The 21,295-nt window shown below is 40.0% G+C and overlaps 1 protein-coding gene across 4 annotated transcripts in view; it reads right to left on the bottom strand.

The window, feature by feature from the left end:
• LOC137181357 (kazrin-like) overlaps window positions 1-21,295 on the bottom strand; it is a 117,047-nt gene that overhangs the window by 12,354 nt on the left and 83,398 nt on the right. For all 4 annotated transcript variants that reach the window (XR_010928143.1, XM_067587006.1, XM_067587007.1 and 1 more), the window contains exon 8: window positions 12,102-12,209. Coding sequence is in view for 3 of the 4 variants with exons in the window: in XM_067587006.1 (XP_067443107.1) it covers window positions 12,102-12,209 (108 nt within the window). In the remaining variant the exon portion in view is untranslated. The remainder of the gene's footprint in view (window positions 1-12,101; window positions 12,210-21,295) is intronic.

Here is a 21,295-nt window from a genome sequence, read left to right as displayed (position 1 = left end):
ATAGATAATTTACCTCCACATATACTGTTTCATGCAATCTGAAAAGCAATTTAAAATGGCAAGAGTCACATAAACACAGCAGTCTGTATATACTGTTATCATGTGGGCCCTCTAACGTCTGACCCTTGAGTGGTTGTGTGGTGAGCCTGGCCAAGCTATTAGAGTCCTCTGACAGAAAAAGAGAAGCCCACTCTTCTTCCTACTAAGCAGTGGCCCATTCAATTAACTTCTCATCCAAGCCTCCCATTAGAGTGTCCATCAAAGCCAGCCAGGACCAGGCCATCACTCCCCGTCCCTTTCCTTCGCATAGCAGAGCTGTCACAAGCCAACTGACACACGCACGCACACGCACGCACACACACAGAGCTAAGGAGAAAGAGCGAGCATAGTGGCTCATGATTAGGTTTGAGAAAAAGCAGAGGCATGTTTTTTTCTGATTGCAAAGGTGAAGAGAGGGCTTGAAATTTGTGGATTGGTGGTCAAAGACTTGAATTAGTCTTCTGTGAACGTGATGCAGGATTAAAGAGACCCCATTTATATACATGAATGATCAAAGATGTTTAATGTGAGCCGCATTGAATTTAGAGTTTGGAGAGGTTTATTGCAAAGCCCCTATTGTATTTTAAAAGCAGTTTCAGACCAACTATTCTCAGTGCATCAAAGAGTGGACTCGGTCTTGATTGGCTCCCATCATTAAAGCAGGTTTGCCTGATCTGAACCAGCAATTTAGATTCTAGCAATCTGATGTAGCAATTTAGAGTACTGGAAATGTTTTTTTCTTTCCAAACCAATTCTGTCAAAGAAATCTAATTTAAAGATTGTTTTCACTTACTTCTTGTTACATCCAGTAAGTCAGTCTTTTTATCTGCCCAATGCTGAGATATCCAATTCTTCCAAAAATGACATTAAAAATATTACAACATCATCTCTTTCAAGGAACAATGACTTTGTTACTCTAGATAATCCACAGGCCTCACTATGAAAAATCTTCTTTTTCTTCTGGATTAATAGAAAGTAATTTGAATGTAAACTTTTGACAGTGAGGTCTGTGGGTTATCCAGAATAACCAGGATACTGTTTCTAGAAAGACGTTTATTCAATTATTCAATACTGTGAGAACCACAAGCATCAGAAAGTTTATGGAGACAAATAATCATAAAAGCTTGGACAAATAAAACTATCTTCATGGCTATATAATTCACTAAAGCCGTGTGATAAAACATGTTTTAGGTTTCATGGACCATGAAAGCAAAATCATAAAAATAATAGGACCACAGAGGAGGGTGTCAAACATCTCTGCGCTGACATCAGCCAACTGCTCTGCCCTGAGGAGTTTTGATGTGCATGGCTGTCACTTCTCCACCTCAGTCTCCCTGACAAGTCAAATCTGTGTAATTTTAGTTAGAACAGTGGTTCCGCTCTGCTATTTCTGTCTACGACAAAGCCAGAGGCGATGATGGTGCTTTCCCTTCTCCCCTAATCTCTCAGGTACAGTAAGACTAAGTTGCATAACAAGGTCACACACAATTTTACATCTTTAGTATGTAGATTACAGCGATGTTATAAATATTAAAGCTAGATTTTTAACAGAAGACCCTTGACACTAGAGGACTCAAGGGCTTAAAAATGTATGACCTGCTTTCAATAGATTTATCTTCACCTGTTTCGTTTACCTTGAAATATCTGATGAACATTCATAAAAACAAGAATAGGAAGACAACAAACCACAGGTGCTTTCCTTATGTTGGTATTTCCTAAAAGGTCTGATTTTATTTTGCAGCGGTATCAACCTTGTAAACGACTACACAGCATAACATTCCCACTTACACACACTGCAGGGCCTCAGCAGCTGTGTGAAAGGCAGATCAGATCAGTCTGTCTCCTCAGTCTGGTTTAATGGCTTTGGCTTCTATGGAACAAACGTGTTAGCAAGTCGCTGCTCAAGCTGCAACGGTGATAACTGCTTCAATCTTCTGAGACTCATAGAAGAATACATGTTCAAAGCCTCGCCATGTTTTATCCTGTGTGATCTCCACAAGCTTTCATTAAACCTTATTACATGTGCTGGGCAGTACACAAACAGCAAAACACAGAGAGATTTTATTCTGGAGCATTAGAATTGAACGCAATTATAATCACTGGGATTAGTCTTTCGTTGTCAGTTTTCACAATAATGTGGAAACAAAGCCCGAAGGAGTTTTGGTTGCTCCTGTAGAATTTTCACATTTTTCTTTTCCCCCGTTGGCTCCTGTCGTGTTGGTGCACAGTTATAATACGCTATCTATAAGGTGAATGGTGGTTGTGTGTGTGTGTGTGTGTGTGAGAGAGAGAGAGAGAGCGAGAGGGAGGGGGGTGTTCAGGGGAATAGGAGCCAAAGGATGAAAACTGTAATGACTTTCTACAGAAAGTGCTGAGATATTTTCTACTATAGCATTGCGGGGGAGTGGGGGAGGGGTACAGCTATTACAGCAGGACCAAAGGATCAAAGCAACATCATTTAATGCCGCATTTCTCATAAAAATTACTATGCAGCAAAAAAATGTAATCAGTAAACACAAGGGCACCTATATCAAAGTTTCCTTTAAAGAAAATTATAAGCAATATGACAAATGTACACTGGCGATGCAGAGGAGGCTAAAAAAAATCCAGCAAAACAACAAAAGCTTTTCTGTAACTCGCTGATACAGTATGAGCAGAGCTGTTTCAAACAACCTGAAAAGTCTTTAAAAGGCTGCATCAAAGCTTCTTCATAAGCTATTCTTTCATAAGCTTCTCTTCTTGATAAACTTTACCTAGAGTGAACCAATAAAAACATCAAAAACTCTTTTCCCAGGACAGCACTCTGCTCAGAGGCTTCCTTTGAAACAGGAAACATTACATAAGTGTGTACCTGCATTGCAGGTGATTGTGTTGACTCAAACTGTCAGTGTCCCTGAGGGGGAGAGAGCTGGCACCACGTCTCTGTAACAACTATGAGCTGATTTGATGACCGCTGGATTAAATGAGCTCCGTGACACAATAAATCACATCCTCAGTGACTTATTCTCTCTAGAACATGGTTGTCTCTGAAATTCTTGCAAACACGAGACGTAATAAGCAGAGTATTTCAATCAAAAACACTGGGACATTACATTGATGTGAGCCCTGCACAGTGAAACCAGAAATAAAGATGATAGCTGGACATAAACATTTTTTTTAAAATACCAATGACAGCGAGAAAGCCCCTTAATTATTTATAAGCTACACAAATTTACTCCACTTATTGTCAATTAAATCTAAAGTATCTGAATAACTGTAGACAACAGTAGATCCATAGATGAAGAAAATGCAATTCTTCTACCTGCATGGTTAATCTACATTACATATGACATACAATTGCTCTGCAATGTTTTGTCTGCAAGACTATCACACTATTCCCTGATTAGTTAAATGTCTATTACAGCATAAAACTAATCAAGGATAAGGTTAAACATGTTAGAATCCATCAAGCATTCATGAAACGGAGTGGATAATGCAGACATGAAAAGTCAATTAATTTCACTCTTAAGTCACAGTGCAGTTTAGAAAATGAACGCCAGAAGGCAAAGCGGCTATAAAATGCCAAGTAGCTTTGGCATCATATACTGTATATAATATTATCTAAGCTGTTATGAGGACATACTCATCATTATATTAGTCCATGTAGTGAAATGTCTTCCTCTGTTGCTGCTGGATTACTTGATCTGTGTTTGTGTGAGCTTGTGTGTGTGTGTGTGTGTGTATGTTCTCACAGCTGGCTATTTCTGCACTGTATTATGAAAGGAGCATATGTCTGCTGAGCTCTGGCCTCCACTAATTACAGTATAAAGATCAGATGAGATTGCCCTGGGAGAAGACAGCAGTCTGCTCCAGCTCTTGATTAAACCCATCATCCAGGTAACACAGTAGCCTTGACAGGCAGGAAAAACAGCCTGTGTGGACTGAAATAACCCATCCAAGTTATGTGTTGACGAGTGTACGATAAGCCTCATCATATTAATAATCTCTGTTGCTTTAGAGTGCTTCCTCATATGACATACTGCCTGTCTAGAGAGATTTACACTGTGCAGGAGACAATATGTTTAATGTTGTATGGAGAACACTATTCGCCACAGCCTGTCTTTTTCGAGGTACCTCCTTATGACTCATTCCTCATCCATTTTTTTTTTTTTTTTTTTTTTTTTACAAGATCAGGCAGCTAACGAACAGAACAAACATAGAATCCTCTCTTGTTCAACTCCTGTCTTCAAGTCTTCTCACAAAACCTCATACTGGAAAAATGTCTGTTCGGAGTTGGCCCTAGATGAAATATTCTGTGATCTCTAAGGCTCTCTGTTTACAACTTGAGACGGAGAGGACAGTCCAAATACTGTTTTAAGGATTCATGAAAGACTAGCATCAAATCAACACAAAGCCCAAACCTGACAGAAAGACAGAAAGGAGGGAAAGAGAGAGAAAAGAAGACAGAGACAGAGCGGCTTCACAAATAAACACATTCTCTCTGTCAGCGGCTCCCTGCTGAGTCTCAATTTACTTGGAGGTCGGGTGGGTGGGTGGGTGGCAGAGGTAGGCTGCAGCAATTAGGAGCCTTTTTAAAATCGACAGGACTATATTTAGCATCTTTATTGTTAATTCGTCCTATAGTCACATGAAGAACTTGTACAGTGATGCAACAGAGGTTGCATAGACCAGTGTGGGCTGTAAAGAGTCGGATTTGACACGCTTAAGCAACAAATAATGATAAAAGCAGTGACGAGCCTCCGTCTCATACACCAGGATATCAGAAAGAACCCGGAGCTAACACCTTATTCCCGATGCCTTGCCGCACCAAACGCTGTACTTCCTGCATTCTGAAAAGGCCCTGCATGTAAGGGTCAGGTCCATTTCCCACTCAGCGTATTACGCTGCCTCTCTATAATACATATGGGCATAAATAATGCATGTTTCTGGCTCTCAAACCCACCTGACCAGAGTACTCAACACTTAATGGTAATTCATCATGGTCTGCAGAAGGAAACATCACAATCTGGTTCAGTACATCTATAAAAATGTAATATATATATATATATATATATATATATATATAAAATACTTCACATACTACACTTGAAAACAAATAACATGCTGATATTGTCTCTGAAGTAGATCAGAATAAATCAAGCAAACATGAAATCCCCCTTATTGTTGCATGTATGTACATCTTTACTGATGTGTGTGCATATTTGTGTGTGTGTGTGACCTGTCGACAGTATATCTGTGCGAGTATACGGTATCATTTGTGAACAGCTTACATTAATTAATTGCCTGTGGGTTTACATTACAACTGGGGTCAGTGCAAGGATGCCAAGTGCAGATAGCTGTAATTGATTTACACGTTTATTATGTGCAGATTAGGCACGCTGCCAAGGATGTGCCACTGGAAGAGCACTGAGAACTTGGACAAGGGTATTTAGATTTCTAATACCACTGTCAAGTCATTTTGTAAGAAACACACCCTCACTGTCACTTGACACTGGTATCATCCTCTTCGTTTACATGAAGTGAATCAGCCAGTGATTAACCTGGCTGACATGGCGGCTCTGGAGAGGAGTTCTTTGATTCATGTTGGCAAACACGCGACAATGAGGTGACGTATTGACGAATTGTATTTATGATCACCGGATGTCTCAGTTTTCAATTTAGTCAGTCATGATAACGGTTGTCCCTCTCAAACTCCACCCTCTCATTTCCTCCTGTTCTCATAGGTGAGACGTCTGAGCAGCCAATCAACGTGCTAAAGGCTGATGTCATTGTATCAGAGATCGGAGAGATCGATCATATCATCAGATTAATCAAGAAAGTTGTATGATTGCAGAGTTTGTCTTGTGAGGATAAAAATAATACTGTGCATTGATAATATAACACTTTATCTATTAAATTACGGTGTAATTACTTTGATCTACAGACCTTGGCTGATGTGAGGTCTCCATATTTGTAAGCGGCGAGTCTTAGAAGTTTCACAAAAGAGTTTCCCAGTCGTAGTGACGACTTGGATGTTTACATGGATGCTATTTACAAAGCGGAGACAGACTTCAATTGATGTCAGCTATGTCAAGTGCAGGAGGGTGGGATGGCTCCAAACACTGTATGAGGAATTTATGTATTAGGCATTTAGTGAAATTGCATTACTTAGTCAAATATGTCTTGGGACAGTAAATTTAATATTGCATTTCTGTAAAGTTGGGAGACTCACAACAGTCAGATTTTTTTAATGGTCAAAATAGCCAAAGATGCTGAGATATCCTGACTTTTAGTCCCTCGTATGAGTCAAGCTCCAAAAATACTGGATTCTACATCTTCCATAATGCAACCAATAACATAACATCTTTTAAACTCTATGCTCCCAGTTTGTACCTCAGGCGTACTAATAACCCTTCATCAGCAGGGTTATTTTCTCAGACTCCCTCCAGAGACACAGAAGACATTATACGACTATTGTCACATTACTCATCATGACAGGTAAATTGACCTGGAGTGTCATAAGACAAAAAAGTACACATACATAAAGCTGGTTAGTGACATGTGTGTTTAACCGTATACTTGCGTCAATGTCATGCATTACATAAATGTTATGCATTGTGTGTTATTCCCTTAAACAAAAGCTGCATCCCAATTCCATACGTCATACATTGTATTAATTTGAGTTTACTTTATTTTGTCACTTTTTCAGTATGAACATACTACATACTCAGAACCTGCTTAGAATCAATATGTAGTATGAATTTGAGACACAGCAGAGTTGCCAGCTCATGGAAAGTGTGAATAAATGGCTCAAAAGTCAACCAAAGAGACTTCAAACACTTTCAGAGTCCGGAGGCTTCTTGAATTTAGCAGAAACGTGTCTCAAAGTCTGTCTACATACTGTTTCTACTTATGGTAGAACTGCGTGACCAGAGCAATCAGCACAGGGGTGGGGCCCATGATGTTGACCAACTTGTATTAGCCACTGAGGAACAAAATGCTTGAGGGCCTATTGTCTCTGCTTTGAGTCTGTAGTGGAGACTAAACATCTGTCAGAAACAGCAGGATCTGGTCTGTGGAGAACTGGAAATCTAGATGATTTGATATACGACCTCCCTCATGTCCCGGGGCAACGAACAACAATCCCACAAGCTGCATAAGGTGCCTGCTCTGCAGCTGGAGCTGCTACTGAAGCTTGTGTATGAAACTTTAAAAGTCTTAGTACGGAGTTGTAAAATATGGCAATAAAACCTGTTCTGTGCTCATTACTATTCAGTGTGGAGACACTTGTGGAAATGATGAGAGTAATAATGGTCTCTGATTAGCTCATGCAGAGACTGAAAAGAAATGATGCTTAAAAAACAAAACAAAACAAAGGAAAATAACTCGATGCTCTATATGGAGATGTGCCATATGTTGTCTCTAGTGGTCTTGGTGAAAGACTAGGCCTTTACAACAAAACTGAGTGTGACGCTGAGAGTGATGGTACCATCTGTCTCTTGCAGCGCAATCGGTCAAACTCATTATCTTCTGCAATTTTGAGTGGTGACCTCAGGGTGCAGAGTAGATCAGCCACAGCAGTCACTGTCACGCAAAACACAGTGGGATCAAACTCATCTATATCCATTCATAAACCGCCGTCAGCACACTCATGAGCCCAAATAAATGTATAGACACACACACGGATACATACAAACATCAAAAATGTGGCAAATTTCTCAAAGACAGAGCCTCTTCAATAGAATTCAAATATCTATAGTTTCTCTAAACATATCCAATAATCCATAATGCCTCTTCATATACTGTCTGGTTCCAAACACAAGAGTCAATGTAAATTATGCAAGCTTTAGTACGTCAGCTGAGCTACTAAAGTCTGTAATACTGCACCATATCTGACCAAATACCACTCTGTTTATTTACAATGCTTATACTGTAGAAGATTAACAGATTACCATGTTATCCATAGGAAAATGTCATATCTAGGTCAGAATTTAGTTCTTAAGTGAAACAATAAATAAAGACTGGGATATGGAAAATATTTAAACAAATCTGCACTTAAAAGGCAGCACCAAAGAGTTGATGGAGAAAAACAAAACATGCAAAATAACTCTCAGTGAGAACATATTTAAAATGTTGGAAGAAATGCTCAGATTCATAAAGTAAGAGTCAGAATAACACAGTGTCAAATAATACTACATTAAAAGTTAAAGTCCTGTACAGGACAGTAATACAGTAGTACTTTTAGCAACATATTGTATATTATAAGTATCAAAAGTAAAATTCTCATCATGTAGAATAGACCCTTTTCAAATATTATATTTTTAAATGCTGTATTTTTTTATATTATTGGATTTTTTTTTAATTACTGATGCATTAAGCAACATTTTAATGTTACAGCTGGTCAAAGTTGGGCTAATTTAGACTATTTTACAAACAATTGTTGGGTAGTTTAGTCTGTAACATTATATTACATTTCATTGAGTCATCATATGTTTTGAATGAAAACCCTTAATCTGCAAAACAACTAGTAACGATAGTTTTCAAATAAATGTAGAGGAGTAAAAAGGGCATTATTTCTACCTGAAATGTAGAAGAGCTACAGCAATTAGTTGATTGATCAGTCTAGAGAAAAAATAATCAACAACTATTTTGATAATCAAATAATTGTCATTGTTCAAGAAAAAAAGCCAGTTTCCTGGGTCGAGCTTCTAACATAAGTAAATTTAATAGTTTTGGGATATAAACTTTTGGTTGAGATAAACAAGAGAAGTCACCTTGTGCAACAGGAAGTTGTAACTGGCATTTTTCACTGTTTTCTGATGTTTTACAGACCAAACAACACAATTAATCGAGAAAATAATCAGATTAATCAATACTGAAAGGAATTGTTATTTGCAGACATAATAAATTAAAAGCTGAAAATGCTCAAAATTGTACTTAAGTTGATCCCATGACAAACATGGGGAGTTTTACAAATGAAGCAGTTTTGTTGTGATACTCAAATTCCTCTCATACAATTATCACTCCACACACATGTGAACACACCTACACTATCCCTCCAACGCACATAAACGTCTTTTCTCCCCACTCTCTCTCTTTTTCTTTCTGTCTCCACTCTATCACCTACCGGCCTTCCCCTCCTCCTTCTCGGACCTCATGTCCTCCTCGGCACGGGCTCCACTCGGCTCCACTGTTAACTGTGGTGTGAACTCTCATAGCAGGTGAAAAAAAAAAAAGGAAAACACACATACGTATACGTACAGACCAGTGCACACACCATTCAAATCAACATACACAACACATCACCAAAGCCACCCGCTCCCAGCCCTGCTCGCTGATGCTCCTCCCAGACAGGTTACTAGGAAGTCGCCCGTCCCCTGAGAGCCACTCAGCTACATTTCCTGTTCCATTTCTTTCATTCTTTACTCTGTATATGCCTTTCTTTCTCCCCCACTTTGTATGTACCTGCATTGGGACACGCCTAAAAGCAGTTTGCACAACTTTCAGCTCATATCCACTCCCACTTTTCATCCCCCCCCTCTCCTCGCTGCCCCCCTACTCCCCTCTATGTACACACAAGGAGGAGGGGGAGGGGAAGGCAAACTTCACCTCAGGGCTTCAGGTAATGAACCAGGTGAGTCAGTGGAGCTCTCACTCCACCTGATGGCCGAGAGCTAGCAGAGGACAGAGTGTGCAATTACACTCACCGACCAAACAGAGAACAATACACCCCTCTGTATGAAAGCCATGCACTCCGTCTGAGCCCACAATGCCTTTGTAGCCTACATGAGTTTACATTACTCACTTCCTGAATGTGAATGTGTGTTTTGGCCAGAGGAGGTAGGAATGTAAACTCTGAATAAAAATGCTGTGAGTGTAAACTCCAACATAAACGCCTCAAAAAAAAAAAAAAAAAAAAAAGGGTCATGACAGCGCTGAAGTGATATGAAGCTCATGCTCCTAGCCAAATTTCCTTAAATAACCTCGAGTTTTAGTGGTTCACTCTACACACCGAGATCGGATTATTAATATGAGCTCTCCCATGGTATCTTTAACCCACCAGGGAGTTTTCCATGCACTGCTCTTTTGCCTGTTGCTGAGTAAGGACAGTGTGTGTCATGTTAGATGGGAATTCGGATGTGCGCAGACACAATTACAGAGTAAATAAGGTTAAGGCTGGTCCAGCTTGCCTCACAGGGCTCTTTAGGCCTGAAAGCCTTAGGCAGGAACAGGTGGTATGAGGAAAAAAACAGATAGGACTTCACCTGAATTAATTCTGCCTGCAGAGCTTAGTCGGATATAAACTTATAATGGAATTTTTGGTTTATGAGCACTTGAGTAACATAAGTAGCATACTAAAGCATGAGCGAGTAAGCATTATGTATGTGTGTGTATGCATGCAAGAGGAAGATGAGTTAAACTCTTGCATTTAAAGATGTGACAGCAGTTCACATACACAGCAAACATGCCATTTGTCCTGCCTGTTAGAGGTTGACATTCAGCGTTTTAGCTCCGTCCAAAGATCAGATGTGCTCTAACCAGATACTTGTCACAGGAGGCAATGGATCTGTCAGTCACATGCTGACACCTCAAGGATTACTGCTGGGCTCATTCTCTCTGACTGATCAGAGCTGAGCGAAAACAATAATTCTTCTATGGTGGATATAATTAGCTCCTCATTAGAAAGTGATGCATATATTACAAGTACACAGCAGCTTATAATATTCCATCACTGTATTATTATAGCTATAAGGGCTCATAGTGCTAATTAGCAGTGCTAATTATACCCACTGCTGCTTTTTGCTTGTCTTTTATATGAAAAACACATTTTTGACCAAATGTAGCACTTCATAATTCCAAGGTCATGCTGCAGCCTGCCTCTCAGCTACACTGAATCTTGTTCACAGCATTGCTTTTATCCTGACAGTTCTTCAGTCTGAAATTTTCCACTCCTCAGTGTCCTTATTCTTCAGCTTAACTCCCTGTATCACTATGTCATTCATTTGCTTTGCTCACATTAAAGCCAGAAGAAATCCTAAAAGCCTTCTTTTTCTACCCTCCGCTCTCCTCCACTGTATTGCTCTTCTCTTCTCTCAGCTGCACACGGTTGACCTGTCCGTCTGCATTATCAGAGCTGGGGAGTGTTGATAGAGAGCCAGGACAGAGAGGCATTAAAATATTAGCTAGCCTTGAGAGAGAAGAGGAGGTGAAAAAAAAAAAAAAGAGGAGGCGGGAGACTGAGAGCATTGATGGGCACTGAGAGAAGGAGAATGAGTGACTGAGGTCACCACTGTTGCTGCCCACTGTTGATGGAAATGACTTGAAGCTTGTCTAATAGCCGCTGAGCATGCTCCGCCAGCTTCAAGTGGCTAGATTGGATGAAGAGATTGGAATCACAATTACGGTGCAGACTCCCTGGTTTGGTATCAGTGTGAGAACAACGGAGAATTATAGCAGTCATTATGACGAGAAAAAGGAAAGTGGACAAAAGTCTTATAGATTAAGCAACAATACACACGTGATCAATAGACTTTATGATCAATACCTTTTGTGGAGCGTATTATTACAGGCTGGTCAGTTTGATTACCACACACAAGAGATTGAGAGAGACTATTATCAGTCACACAGGCCTCCCTATAAAACACTTTATTTCTCAAACTGATGACAGTGATTGGAGAAAATAAGTGGCCTTGCTGCGATGCAATAAATGCACATTACAATACAACTCTAGAGCAATAAACCTCTATAAAGCTCTATTCAGATTAAAGCAATTTGTAAAGTAAAATACTTTTCTCTTGCAAGAAGTCAATCAAGTTTCACAGTCTTATACGCTCCGTATTGGGTGACAGAACATGTTATTTTGCCGCTATAAATCAAAAGCCTGCAGTGAACGGTTAGGCCCTCATGGTCCGGCACCAAGAGCTTGATTGTTCTCACATTCTTAGCCCGTGCAGGCCTTTGCTCCAGAGTTAACCTCTCAGTCAAGCTGACAGCTCTGTGTCTTTTAACTGCCAGGATAAATCACCGTGCACACTTCCTGCTGTCACCAAGGCAACACCTTGTATTTTCGAGCAACACCGTACCTTTGCCTAGCGAGCAGTCTGGAGTGCCAAAGTCCATCAAGCTGGATATCTCCGTCGGGTAGCACATGTCTGTCACTACTGTCTTCTGTCTATGATGCACCGATGGATCTGCAGGGGAGGGAAATGAAGAGTAAATGAGATTTCACAGAGTAAGTTGAATAAAACGTTTATAAAGTCATTATAACTTCTACTTTGTATTCATACAGCTAGTTTGTTCTAACATCTTAATAATGCCGTGTGTGTGTGTGTATGTGTCATGTATGTGTGTACAGCCTTGTAGCTATCATGCCTGTGGAATCAGATGATTCATTCTGACACAATGTCAATTCAGCATACACTTTTCAGCTTTCAGACACATTGCAAATATGAATCTCTCCTAGAAATCCCTGGAGTTGTGATCATCATTTCAAAGCAACAACAAGGCACAAACTGTATTTGTAATGATGATGCACGCTTTCTCCATTATTGCAGAATGCTCAGCTAACTTTTCGATTTTCTTTCAGCTTCAGTTGCTTTTTTTAAAAAAAAAAAAATCTTTCGCACCTTTTCTCTTTTCTTTGTCTTTTCTATCCTCTAATAAAATCCATCCATTTATGTGATTCCATTATACCCCGCTGACCTATTTTTGTGCTCTATACTAATGACACTGAAGGACTTCTGAGGCTCATCTACTCATCATTTTCCCTCCTTTCATTTAGTTATTTCTTCACCGAGTTCAAGAAGAAAATGTGAGTGAAGGATCTCTTTCAAAATCATCAAGGTCTCCCTGTCCACCTCTTCTCCACCACCTCATTTTCTAAATGTTTCACCTCCATGTGTAAAGCAAGAAATGCTATAAAAGATGACAGCGGTTATTGAAGGCAGCAATATCCTCGCTGTGCCAGGGAGCGATTTTCATCGAGCAGACACACCGTAGCATTACAATGGAAATGATTTCCTCCTGAAGTGGGCTTTAGATCCTGCTGTATTGATCTGAAATCTTCAAGCTGAAAGTAATTCTGCTGATCTTATACATCCTTCTGAGGCTAAAAATGTTGGATTTCATGCCAGTTAAAAGGCATGACCGCACCGCCGGAATAACTGCAAATGCAATGTTTAAATGAAACACTGTCTCTCATTTAATCACAAGTCTCATTCATGAGCACAGCGACAGGCATCTACACTCTCAGGTGCTCTCTAAGCTGTACCATCTGCACAACCACTATTCCTCAACAACGATCTCACTCTTCCCTCCTCATCTGCATATTTTGACAGTTTCAATTCCATAACCGTATGGTATTTATCTAGATCACTGACCTTCCCCTCCCGTTTCGCCTCCTCTGTCCTCCTCACCTGTCGATACCTATTTAGGTGTTGTTAAGCTGACCTTTTCTTCTATCTTTAATATGGAGATTGGAGAACAGGCAGGCTCATGCTCGGCCGCTCTAAGGCTGCTTTACTTAGCTCCAACAATAATTAGAGGGAGATGGAGAGGTGGAAGCTGCTGGCAGCGGGACAAATTCACAGTCAGTCTATGTAAGCACTCAGTCGAAGGTGTCAGCTCTTTGTATGCTTAAAAATAAAAATGTCAATACATAAATTTACGGTTATAACAACAACGGTAGCCACTAAACATAACGAACAATGTATTTTGGATATGTGAGCCTGCATGCAAGCCTCCCTGCATGTGATTCATATGCTTCACTGTGGTACTTCAACATATTTTGGTTGCTTGAACTTTTCCCCGCCTCAAATGACCTCCCATTCCCAAAGGGTTTTTCGATTAGCCATTATCCATTGTATTTCAAGAGGAAAACACCCTCTCATTGTGTCTGTGTTAGTGCTGTAAGTATGCGAATGTGTGCTGGAGTGAATGGGTATATCCTGAGGGGTGAACAGTATATCAACCACCTCATTTATGCTTGGTTAAACCTCTGCTGTGAGAGGTTAAAGGTTAAGGAAATGATGAGGCCTAGCTATCTTTAACCCAACTGACTGGATCAGGCTGCAACAGGCTGTTGACTGCGATCTCAGCCAACGCTAGAACAACTTTATGTCTCTACAGTTATCTCAAATCTTATGCTTCATCTATCTACAAAATTATCTGTTAGGACAATTAGGCCCGTTGTCTGATACATTCATATCCAACAGCATTTACTATTAAAGTCAGCTGAAATGAGAAAACTGGTGATAAATTTATTGTTTACATTTTTTAATTTTTGAAGAAAGATAAAAATGTTTTGGCTGATACTGTATTTCATGAAACGTCCCTTTAGCCCCCAAGTCTCTGCAGGGTCAAGCTGTTTTGTGTGTTTGACTGACAGTTGAGACAGTGGTCTGATATTTTGAGTTGCTCTCTCAGGATGCGCTGGAATAAAATCTTTTATCTATTTTTTATGTAATGCACTTTGAATTTCCTCTGTGTATGAAATGTGCTATATAAATTAACTTGCTTGCTTGCTTAAATTGAAGCATCTCATTCTGTCTGACGGGGATATGGATTAAAATCAACTACCAAATATGCTTAAAAATAAGGTATATCATTTTGAATTTATAATCTAATATAGTATACATTTATATGATATAATGACCTCTACCAGACCAAGACCCTGCATACTCACACAGGTGTTTTCACTTACTCTGGCTGATTAGACCTCTGCACAGGTTCAATTACATGACATCATCAAACCTTCACAAACTGCAAAGAATGATAAACACGTAACTTCCTCCATTAAAACATGTGCAACAAATCTGATAGGAAGTTAAGACAGATGTCAATCAAGCACAGTCTGTACACACCCACACAGTCCTGAGCGGAGGTCTAATCAGGCATAATAAGTGAAAACACCTGTGTGGGTGTGCCATCGTGTGTAGGATCTAATACTTGTAGTCCATTTTGCTCTGTATTGACCTAATTTTATGGGTTTTAAAGCAAGTTTATGCTATTGTACTGATACTCCAATTTCCCAATTGTGTTGTTTCCCACCTGACTGAATAATCTGCAATTTTTAAACACATTTTGCAGTTTAATTTAATAGATGACTCTTATCTAACAGAATGAGATACCTCACTTTAAAATGCTTGTATTCCACCAGTGGTTCATCCTGAGAGAGAAGCTGAAATAGTGAGATGGCGAATGGAGATGCAGAGTTTAACAAAATTGTTCTTGGTAACTGTAGCTTGTGAGCCTGGCTATCAGTCAGTGTCACAGTCACGCTGATGAAAGGACAACGATAGCACCACTTTGTGCAAACATTTTGATTGGTCATATGCAAATAAGTTCTCCATCTGCAAGGATGAATTCACAACGGCACGCCTACTGGAGTACAGACAGGAGGCACCTTAGGAAGACAAGAAATATTAAAGGTAAGTTTTTCTCCTTTCTGGTTGATTTCCTCTAAAGAGAATACAAGATATCTCCTTGAGAGAAAAGATCTATGTTACTGTACCAAAAAATATATAGTTTTGTTTCACTAGGACTTGAAAGAGTTACTACAAATCTCTTACTTTTTTGTACTAGTGTTAGATGAGATGAGATGAGACAAGACAAATAAAGCAGGTACACAACAGACAAATTGGAGATATCTTAAAAATGAAGAGACTTCACTGCAAACAACAGGCGAACAACATTGCCGTAGTAGCTTCACAAGGGAAAACTCCCACTAGTTATTAATGAGTATGTTGAGAATGTGTGACTGCAGAAACGCCCCCAGGTGGGGAAGGAAGTCAGAGAGGCTTCATCTGACAGAAATTCCCCTCCTAGCTAACAGTCAGATGAGGGATACAGACAACATGGGACATGATAGAGAGGAGACAAACACTCAGTGAGAGTCAGAGTAGGCATTCAAGCAGAAATAGGAGGCAACTATCATTGGTGTGCAGACAACTCATCCTTGCCCACCCTCAGCCAACCTTTAATTACTCTGGCATTCAATCCGTCAGCAGACACATTCATTCCTGTATCAGTCATTGCACCGGAAAACATCACCACGCTGCTGTGTAGTCACAACACCCTGAAATGCAGTCCTGCTGAGCGCAATAACACGGCTGCATGTGTAGTATCATTCTGAGGGACTGAGGCAAACCTGTACAGGAATCACTTGCAATAATTTACAATGACTGGAAACACAATGTAATTGCCAGGATGTCTACTGTGTGTAAAAGAGCAGGCTAGGTTTGAGTGAGTGTTGATTAGCAATCAGAGTAGTCCCTCTGAAACAAAAAGGTTGCTGTAATGTGCATATGTCTTCCACATATTCTCAAAGACTAAAATGTCTTTGTTAGGGGAGGAGAGCTGATCAAGATATAGCAGCTTTAAGCCTTTTTTTGTTACTTAATCACTTATTTTATGTACTTAGCTCAGAGATGAGGTGATGAAAGAAAGTATCACAACAAAATAATTTTTAAATGATAATTAACACTGGGACAAGAAAAAGAGTTGAGAGGTTTTATGGGTAAAATGACTCTGTCACAATCCTAAAATGTAAAGCCCTGAAGAAATTAACCATTTTCTGTGGTACACGGTAATTATTCCCCATTGGCATGACAATAACCATAGTGTTCAAATTTCTATTATTTCCTCTCATGCATTTAAATTGACACAATATAATGTGAGAAGAATTTGAAACACTATCTAAATGGAATTTCACAGCAGTGCTGGCAGTGAATAAATTAGCAAAGCTAAATGATGTGATGCCTCTGGTTTCTAACCTGTGGCGCAAGACTGAGCCAGAAAACCTCGTCTGGTTACATAAGACAATGGGATTGAGTTCGGTTGAGATATTTAGTGTTTGAATATTTCACAAGGGAGACTGCTCATCCCTGACCCTGACTCTCACAGGTCCTTTCTGGTATTATCAGGCACAGACACATGAAGCTCATCCAAATCCCAGTGAAAAGAGCGCTGACATGGCACTCCCACAGCACTATGCTTCTACACTGGTAGGTATCATTAACAGCCTTTGACACAGATGGCAGTGATAAATTGAAAATAAATCGCCTTTTAGGATGGAGCAAGATATGAAATCAGGAAATTGTACTAAAAATACTCTGTAAAACCAGAAACTGACAAATTGAAGCCTCCATAAACAAGGGCTGTAAACATGTCAAATAATTATTTAACATCAGCGATGAAATACTTTGGGGGAAGGTTGAGTTGATATTCAACACACTCTTTACACCATAAGAGAAGCAACTGATAAATTTCTCCCTGGGGACAGATTGAGAGTGAAACTATATGCTATATATCCAAGGTCGTGCTGTCACATCTCCATTATTAAACCCAAACATGCAGCCAAAACACTGCAGCAAAATGTCATTCCTCTAACATTTTATTTTGCCTGCAGCTGAAAACTTACTGTCTATTAATCTGTGTTTATAATCATACGTGACACAGTGAATCAATACTCCCTGCACTCACAGAACATTAGGCCTGAAAGGCTGCTCTGATCCATAGCCTCTGGATGCTGTCCCCGTTAAAAGCACAACAGCAGCCTGCCCTGAAGAAATGTGCAAAAAAAAAAAACCCTTCAGGGACACATCCATTACATCAATGAGGAGAAATGGCTTGAGGAAGATGAGTGTCCAGGGTCACCAGTGTTATGCCTGGTGTTGCTCAGCTCAGCAGTCGGAGGTTTTATTGATGTCTAATGATGTCTGAACGAATGATGGATCTGAAAAAGCAACATGTTTAGAGGTGGAGGATTCTGAGAGGCACTCACAAACCGTCAGACATCATGTTCAGTATTAATCTGTAGCTGCAAAATTTTCACTACGGCATCATTTTAATGTCTGATTAAATATCATAAAAAGAGAACAGAGTGATTCATGTGGATCGTGTCAACTGACGGTTTGTGAGCTTTACGTACATATAATTTGGGGTCAGTATTCAATGTGAGTAGACAAAGGCATTTTTGAAAAGACTATCCTTTGAATCACTAATTCAGTATCACATCTCTGATGCTGCCACACCTGCTCAAAACAATAGCATGGCAGGGCTCAACCCTGTTATTAAACAGAGCTCTGTTGTTATGCTGAAACCAAAACATCTAAAGGGCTCAAGAGAGCATAAACTACCTAAGTTGATTATTCATAACAATACCATGAGGAATATGGAATGATGGAATGATGCCTAACCTTGGAGTCACTATGGGATGATGCATATGTACCTATGTATCATCTCATACTGACTGGTATGATGATGTACGCTCGCTGATGAATAATCACAGTGGGGCTGACCTGCCAAACAGGAATAGTAAGAGACTGAAGCTTAACAAATCATCCTTCATGCTGGCTAACCTATAGATGTAGATGTAGGACAAATGTAGGTCAGTCCATCAAGCATTTGTAATCATTATCATTGTGGATCAACCAGTGAAAAATCGGAATCCATTATGGCCTAGATAATAAATGTTTCTATAACCCTGCAGGATTATCTACAGTACTGTCAGTGGTACACTAGTTAATCCAACACAGCCTCCTCAAAAAGCACCGTAGTGAGCTCAAGGTTTGGTTGGATCAGACAGCGACTAGCATTGACCTGTCCTCTGCCACAGTGGTGGAGTACAAGTTCATAACTTTCATTTTTTTCTCCTTTCCACCAGCAGTTATGGTTTTCTCCTCAGAGACACCAGACTGAAAGACTGTTGTGGCAAATACCAGACATTTTTACAATATAGCCTTACTTGAATCATATTTCCAAATGCATAAGCAAAGGAGCAAAGGAAAGTTAGACTGACATTTAAAAAAATGAATGAAATAAATTATAGGAGAAAAGATGAAGTTATTTCTGTTCAAATAACGTCATAAAAGCTGCAGTTTTCTAACAATTACAGTGATCACTCCATGGATACAAATTTGCCAATATGCACAAATAGAAAAAATATACACACAGTCCCTCTCTTACTGACCCACACACACACACAGACTTCATGGCTCATCTGGTTGATACTGTGGGTCACAGCTGGTCATGGCAGGCCCGCCATAACCCAAAAGCTTTGCCGGACTAGGAAGGCTAGATGAGGGCGGATTTAAAGTGAAGATTAAGCAGGAAAATCTGCTTGGAAGAAATCCAGCACCGACAAAAAAAAAAAAAAAAAATTCCTGCAGCTCCTTGTGCCAAGGCTTTTCCTGCCTTTGGTAAAAGCTGTGATGATGGCAGCAGCTGGCCTGGCTCGGCTTTTTTTAAATAATGTTCGAGTGTGCAGGGACATTTGGAAAATGTGAGATGTTTTTGCTGACCTCTATCCCCTTAAAGGCCTGGGAATTGATTAGCGCTCTTTTCACACATGCCAGTCCTGCCACGCCCCTCCCAGCTGCCTCTGCAGGTTCCAAAAAAGACCCCTTCTCTCTGGTTTGAGACAGAGGATGGACTGGGCATCATCCGCCCTACCCTGAGATGCAAGCAGAGGGGGGTTCAAGAAGTCTTGACTGCACTTTTTCAAAACCGGCCCTTCTTTTTCTACATCAGTCTTCACAACCAAAGGGCAAATTAATAGTTTGTTAGTGAGATAAAAGTGTTTGCAAGGAGTAAAAGGGTTCCAAAACATCATCATAATGAAAGATTGAAGGGCTCCAGTGGGAGAGTGGAGCCCTGTCTCCCAGGGAAACCGTCACTACTCATCAAGCTGAATAATACAACACAGTAACATAGCCCTTGGAGTCAGTGGTGGGCGTAACACACAGAGCGCAGAGATTTTCTGTTGGGGCTGCTACAGTATAATAGCTGTAGTAGTATGTGAGGCACAGTTTGAAATGCTGATCAAGAGACAAGCCAAGTAAAGGTGTGAATAATAGAACTAAGAATATTCTCATAATTAAACGACCACATAGGTCGGCTGTACCATTGAACTCCATAGGAGCGTTTTCTAATATGCTGCCTCTATCAGTGCTTTCCAAAACTGTTACAAATCACTGTAAAAAATAAGGATGTTTTACGGTGTGACAACGCTGTGGTTAACGTCTGGTTATGTTTATGCACAAAAACCACTTGTTTAGGGTTAAAAAAAAAGATGGTTCCAGTAAAAATGATTGCTTGAAACATGGTATGGGTTAAAGTTACTACTTCCTTAAAGTTCGGCAACCTTTGTCATCATGGCAAAAGTAAATGGTAAATGGACTGCATTTATATGGTGCCTTTCTAGTCTTCTAACCACTTGAAGCGCTTTACACTACATGCCAACATTCACCCATTCACACACACACTCACATCTTCCAATAAGTGGACGACCCGCCCTAACTCTGGGCCACAGCCGCCCCCCAAGTAAACACCATGACAATTGTAGTTATGGTTTTTAAAAAAACTGTCCCAACCCTTGGTTGGAAACAGGAAGTGAACAGTGGTCTCCTGCAGCTAAGTCCACCTTTTGCCATCTACTGTATCTATCTAGCCATCCACCCAACCTGCCACCTCCAATTACGGAAATTTGTCACCTTATATTGATGTCATCTGAACTGCGTCACTTCCTCAGGTCGTTTACTACGGCTGCTAGATGGCTTCTGTCTCTCAACTATAGATCATTTTTGCTGGCTGAATTTTCAATCTATACTGTCGTTTTTCTTTTGAGTACAGGCTGGCACTGAGACTACCATGTTCGCTGGGCATAGACAAACCAACTACTAACGGAAAGATGGGAATCACCCAGTTAGGGAACCCGCACTGTTAGCTCTACCAGCCTATATTGCTGTTGGAGCAAAAAAGATCAGTCAAATCAGATGGCAACATGATTTATTGATTTTAAAAGTAGCTACTGTAGTGTGACATATCATGCTCTTGTTATAAGGTGTTTGCCTGCTAGAGTTGCCACTGCTGTCTGTTACAGTTGCTAATTGCAGGAGAAAAGCAGAGGGAAAACAAAAGCCATGCTGTGCTGCTGGCATAAAGCGTAATATGAAAAACAGCCACAAGTGCTCTTCTGATATCTTGGAACCAACACAGTCTGGAGCTATTAGTCAAAATTTGTTCTCTTGCTGTAATGATCCTCAAACTGGCAGGCGCACAATGATCTTAGGAGTCTATGAGAGGTGAAAAATTGCATTTATTATACGCAAATTTACCAGCAGGTCTGAATACTTTTTGACACAGACTATTTTCCTGCAAGTAAAATTATGAATTTATCATTTATTACTTAAGATAAATATTCAAAATGAATAAATAAAATGAATAAATGTATCTTATTTGGTATTAAAACTCACCAGCTTTTATATTTATACCAGTG

This window comes from Thunnus thynnus, chromosome 4 (genome assembly GCF_963924715.1).
Source record: "Thunnus thynnus chromosome 4, fThuThy2.1, whole genome shotgun sequence".
Lineage (NCBI taxonomy): Eukaryota > Metazoa > Chordata > Actinopteri > Scombriformes > Scombridae > Thunnus > Thunnus thynnus.
This window is presented reverse-complemented; position numbering and strand designations above follow the sequence as displayed.